General features: G+C 34.2%; 1 protein-coding gene across 1 annotated transcript; it reads right to left on the bottom strand.

The window, feature by feature from the left end:
* Window positions 1-829: 829 nt before the first annotated feature.
* Window positions 830-4,468, bottom strand: LOC114186864 (disease resistance protein RPM1-like). Its single transcript, XM_028074907.1, has 2 exons — window positions 1,588-4,468; window positions 830-1,258 (listed from the first exon to the last, which is right to left on the bottom strand). The coding sequence occupies exons 1-2, from the start codon at window positions 4,369-4,371 to the stop codon at window positions 1,256-1,258; spliced, it is 2,787 nt and encodes a 928-aa protein (XP_027930708.1). The 5' UTR covers window positions 4,372-4,468; the 3' UTR covers window positions 830-1,255.
* Between the last annotated feature and the right edge of the window lie 1,708 nt (window positions 4,469-6,176).

The following is a 6,176-nucleotide window of genomic DNA, read 5'->3' as shown; positions in this document are numbered from 1 at the left end:
CAAAGTACTATACATTATTATACACTTTTACTATATATTTGGCACAAGTTTTCCTTACATGTTCTATCGACTTCTCGTGCATTGGTGTAGAATTGTCAAATCTCCGGACAAACGATAATAATTTCAACTAATATATAAAAAGACAAAATTGCAAAGCATTTGAATCAATAATTATTATCGTTTTCCAATTACTTGTAATATGATCACATACAATGATTGGTATCAATTACATATAGTAACCACACTCATATGAGTCAATTTGTTTATGACACAACATAGTTATAAATAATTTTAGAAAGATATATGTGCTTCTTAATCCTCCTCAAGTTGTTCGTTTTCTTTGTTATGTTGAAATGAATAGAGACCAAAAATAAATCCATGCAAAGATTAAAAAGGAAAGAAACTGTTGGGTTATATATTCTTTCATATGTTTTTGTTATATATGGATTATAGTTATAATCATTGAGAGATTATGGTTCTTATAACTTGGTCTATTATTTTCAATGTGAAACTTTTTGATTCAAACTTGGACTATTGCTAACATAAACATCATTTAAGAATCATTTATTTTTTCACTTGGGAAAATAACAGAGATATTCATCCGAATGAATGAAAAACCATATATGTTAACCGTTACCCAGAACTTCAAAGGACATTAATACTTCTCCAGATTTTAACTTAAATGGCACCATTAACATTTTCACACAATTTGATCTTTATGATCTTCACACACAAATGAATCGATCCACGATAGAAACATTCTCACTAGAAATGCCAAGAATGAACATTGTGGTATGTGAAAATTCTTCCAACATAGTCGTCATGAAAATTTCTGAAACTTTTTTGGTGTACCGATGACTCATTTATAAACATAAATCAACTACTTCTTTTTAAATTTTAACACTCCACAACATATTTAAGATAATCAAACAAATTGGACAGGAAACAGTACTCCCATCAAAATACTAAAATTCAGAACAGAGACAAACTTCTCCATGCATGTCCAAAGACCATCCCAAAAGCAATATGCAACATCACTTGCATATGTACTTACAAAACTAAAATTTTTAAATATTTACTTTCAACAATGTTGGGTTCCTCGAGTAGTGAACATACCAGGGAGAGTGTATATTAAACCTGGGAAATCTTGATCCGATGAATCCCGAGCCACGAAGACCTGACACCACCTTCTTGTATATTGCTTATCTCACTCATCTACGCTAAATGCAGACTCCTAACTCCATACTTGAATTTCTTACTAATAAAACAAAATGAAGTGACATTTTTATGTGAGGGACAAATAGAAGGGACAAATAGAACAACTTTTCCATTATAAAAAATGTGAGGACCTGATTAGATATACAACATGTTTAATTTCTACCTCAGTTCCTATAGTTGCAGACATATTAACATTTATTCTTTATAATTATAAAGATTTTTGTTCAGTCCTTACAAGCATCACTTCAATTCAGTTTAGTCTGATGAAAAGGAATAGAGCTGATATGAACATAAACTAAAACTCAGATTAGAAAATAAGCTTTTTATGATATAAAACTATAGAATAAAGAATAAGGATACGGACCACACCTCTATAACCCCACAAAGAATATTAGCTGCTCTCTCGGCCAACAGAAAAGCACGATTTTTGGTGACAAAATGTAGATGGGGCACATGTTTGATCATGAAATAATCTTCTCCTCCATTGGGGTCAATCCTCTGCAGAAACTCAGTTGGCATATATAAGATGTCGAGAACTTGGAGTTTCTTTAAGTTTTGAATGCCAGAGGGTACTGCCTTCAGTTCTGGAATATTCATTATCTGAAGCTTTTCCAAAGATTGCAGTGCTCCGCTATCAATAAAAATGGAGCTCAATTGATGCAAACGTTGGAGCTCTAGTTCCTTTAGTTTCTGAAATCCTCCATTTTCAAAATGCAAAGTTTCTCCTTCGTACGAAGTGGAGCCGAAAGAGAGGATCAACAAATTTGCCATATTTCCTATAGATATCAATGGAATGTTAGTTAGCCTGGACTGAACCAAAGACAATTTCACAAGATTTTGGAGTCGCGGAATCCAATTTGGGAATTCTTTTAAATTGGCATACAGGTGAAGCTTCCTCAGTTTAGACAAGGATGATGTAATGTGCAAGTCAATTGGTTCACTCAAGTGTTGTACGAAGATATCTAGTCGCTCCAAGAGTTGCATCTGGTTTATTGAGGAAGAAAGAGTATCAGAATGATGTCCCATAACATTAGAAAGTCTCATATCCCTCAATTGCTTTAGCTTTCCAAGCTCTCTAATCACCACTCCATCTGGATCTATCAATATATGCATCATTTGGAGGGATGTCATGCTTCCAATACTATCCTTCACTGCAATGGCAGACATTCGGTTACCCAAAAGACAACGTAGTTTTCTAAGCTTCGTAATCTCCTTTGGTACCTCAATCTCCCTGTTTGCTCGTACATCTAAGGTCTCCAAGTTCTGCAGCTTACCAATGGATTTCGGAAGGCTTCTTATGAATGTACTCCAGAAGCTTAGATACTTTAAGTGAATTAAACTCCCCAAATTTTCAGGAACATCATATAATGGAGCATATCCAAAATCAAGTACCTTCAACCGCGTGTATTTTGAAAGCAAGTGGCTGGTGAATTGTTCAGATAAGACTTCCCTCCTCCCGAAAATTATAATTGACCGAATATGATGTGATCCTTCTATAGTTCCACTTAAATCATTGGAACTTGTTGCTATTGTTAAGCGTCGAATGGGACCACTTGACTCCAAGTGATTATTCACATCAATATACTCACAGAACCCTGTATTCTTAGTTTTTCCACGGATCATTTCATGTATTGAGTCATGAACACGACATAATTTTGCTCTGTTATCTATGGTAAATGATGATACTAGCACCAAACTTCTACTAATCAACTCTATTAATTGTTGTTGTGCAACTTCTTCTAAATTTCTTCCACTTTCATGTTTGACAAACCCTTCAGCTATCCACATCTGAATTAATCTATCACATTTAACTTCGTAATTTTCTGGATACATTCCGAAATACAATAAACATGACCTCAGATTCTGTGGCAAATCATCGTAACTCAAGCCTAAAATTTTTTTTACACTGTCTAACTCGGAATTGCTCTCCAACTCTAAACTTAGATTTTGACTAAACAGGCCCCATTCAGATGGACTTTTACATTTTCTGTTTAAAAGACTACCGATGGCCACAATTGATAAAGGTAAGCACTCACACTTTCTAACAATTTCCAGACCTACTTCTTCATAATCTTTTGGACAGCTTCCATCAAAACCATACCCAAATGCCTTCTTACATAACAACTCCAGTGATTTTTCTTTACTTAATGGTTGTAGCTTATGTACCTCAAAAAATAAACATTTCTTACATAAATCCACGACCTTCTCATCCCGGGTAGTGATTAATATCCTACTTCCATTTTTATTGTCGATCAGAGCCAATTCAATGTCATCCCAAAATGTTTTATTCCATACGTCATCAAACAAGACAACATACCTCTTATTGTTCAAACGATTTCTGACTTCTTCTATCAGTGACATTTGATTCATAGTTGCAACATCTCGAGGAGGATCCTCCAGTCTTTCTTTACAAAGCTTGTTCGTCAAATCCCTCAGCAACCCTTCAACAGTATAGGACCGAGACACTGTGATCAATGCATGACACTCAAAGTCTGTGTGTACCCTGTCAAAGACTTGCTTAGAAAGAGTGGTTTTTCCCAATCCTGCCATTCCTACAACAGAGATGACAGTGCGTTCTTCTCTACCCTCTGTCAACCACTTTTTCAGTGTTTGTATAGGGCCATCAAGGCCAACAACCTCATCCTTCTGAATAAAAAGAGGATCCATTCGAAGTTTATGCCATGTGAAATGTTCATTTCCTATACAACTGTGTAATCTTGGTTCTATAGGAAAATGGTTTTGGAAGCCATCTCTTTCGGCTCGAACAAGTGACTTAACATCCTGAATCTGATACGCTATTTGAAGGCGAAGGATCTGAGTTTTAATAAACTCAATAGCCTCACTGAGTAAAGCTGCACATCGAGGATCATCTTCAGGTTGTTTTTCGTCACATATCACATAATCATCGATTACATCTTCCATGCGAAAAGCCGCTTCTCTCAGCCTCATCAACCTTTTTCTTATTCTATCGCGTCTATTGATATCTTCTTCAGCTTCAGCCACTTTATTTGCATCTCGGATGAAGTCTTGAAAGCTTTCTAGTTCATCTGTAACTTCTGCAACTTCTTTTGGGAGATCTCTCAGCATTTTTACAGCTTCCAGAAATTTTGGAAGCACATGCTGACTTGCAAAAGACACTACACTTTCTGCCATTTTAGTCTAGCTCTCTTTTTCTCTCTTACGCTCTGTCAGCGGCAACTTTAGAACTTTATGTTCTTCGACACTATAGCCAACAATTAACTGGCTAAACAATTCGCAATTCATGATAATATCTTTTATTTTTCGGTATTGTCCTTTTATAATCAAGCAAGCATGCGATAATCAACCATTACAATAAAATATTAAAATTATATACAAATTAAAACCAGCATGATTAATTTGACTCGGTTTTCATTTTGTCCCTAATACATGGTCTTTCTCTATGTCATATCGATACCGTATATTGTTTTTAAATGCCAGTTTTCACACAGATCTCATGAATTTTCTATGCTGAGGCGAAGACTTTGAGTGTGCTTGTCTTTCTTAAATGTTTTAGAAGCAAGTTGTTGCTTTTTTCTTTTTTTTTTTTCTAATTTGCCGTAATAAATATACAAGTAGTGATATCATAATCCAGCAAAGGTGATGAGATTAAACAACGTTAATTGTGTTTGTCAGAGGTTGTTGTTCCAATTAATAAAAGTTTATAGAAAACCGTGTATGCTTTTCAGAGTTTTTGTCTTTCATTTTCAGTAAACTACTTTTCTCGCTTGACAGTATGTTCGAGAACCTGCAGCTAGTATAAATGTGTATAAATGCGTTAAAAGAGAATATATTTCTTTTGTGATATCAAACTATAAAACTATTAAGTTTTCTAAATAACATTGATGTCTTGTTCATTATAATGGGAAAAGGAAGATTTTCTTAAGCAAGTGGTCTTTTGATAGAGAATTCATGGATAGAGAATTCACGGAGAGATTGGGCACCAATTCGTAACTTCTCACGTAGAGAAAGCACCTCTATAGCTAGATACGCAACCCTCTTCTGATTTTCATATACGACTCGGGATTTCTCAATTGCCTTCTCTTTGAGAACATTCTTGTCCTTCACCAAGTCAACCTTCTCGAACTCCAAAGCTTGTTTCCCTTTCCCTAGGTAAAGTTTCTCGTATTCTTGGATGAAAACCTTTTGACCTTGGATAACAAGGCAACGTTATCCACGGCTGAACTCTTCCAAAAATGCATGATCGTCATGCACCAAACCATCATCACCTCAATCGAATCGATGCAGCCACAGGACCAACGACCGACCTCAGCAACTCCGCATCATAAAGACAATGGAAAACACCCTTATGACCTCGGGTGCGGTGAGCTCGCATGTGTACATACCCTCTGCAGCCGATATTATAACCCTTCTTTTTTCGCTAAACATTTTTTTATAATCATTTGACTTCTATACCATAAAATTCAACCACATCTAAAGTATCTTTTTTATTATCATAACCTTTATACATTTATTTTCAGATGTTATATTATTAAGGATTAAATATGTTTTTTTTTTCCTGAAGTTTTAATGAAATTTAAAATTAGTTTTTTTTCAAAACTTTCGATTAATTTAGTCATTCATATTTAAAAATACGTAAATTTAGTCTTTTTAACCAAATTTTGTTAAGTTTATATGACGTTTCAAGTGCATTTCATGATAGTATTTGAATTGTTTACACCGTTTGATACATCTTCGCTTTAATGTTAACTCAAATATTATCATAAAATGCGTTTAAAATGTCAAATAAATTTAATAAAATTTTGTAAGAAGGACTAAATTCATGCATTTTTAAAGATAAAATACTAAATTAATATAAAATTTTAAAGATGGACTAATTTCAAAATTCACTAAAACTTGAGGTAACAAAAACATATTTAACCCTATTATTAATTATAGTTAATCTAGTAGTTTTATTAGTTTTTATGTCCCACATTTAA

Source organism: Vigna unguiculata, chromosome 6, assembly GCF_004118075.2.
Source record: "Vigna unguiculata cultivar IT97K-499-35 chromosome 6, ASM411807v1, whole genome shotgun sequence".
NCBI classification, from domain to species: Eukaryota; Viridiplantae; Streptophyta; class Magnoliopsida; order Fabales; family Fabaceae; genus Vigna; species Vigna unguiculata.
The sequence above is the reverse complement of the archived record's forward strand: the minus strand, read 5'-3'. Positions and strand labels throughout refer to the sequence as shown.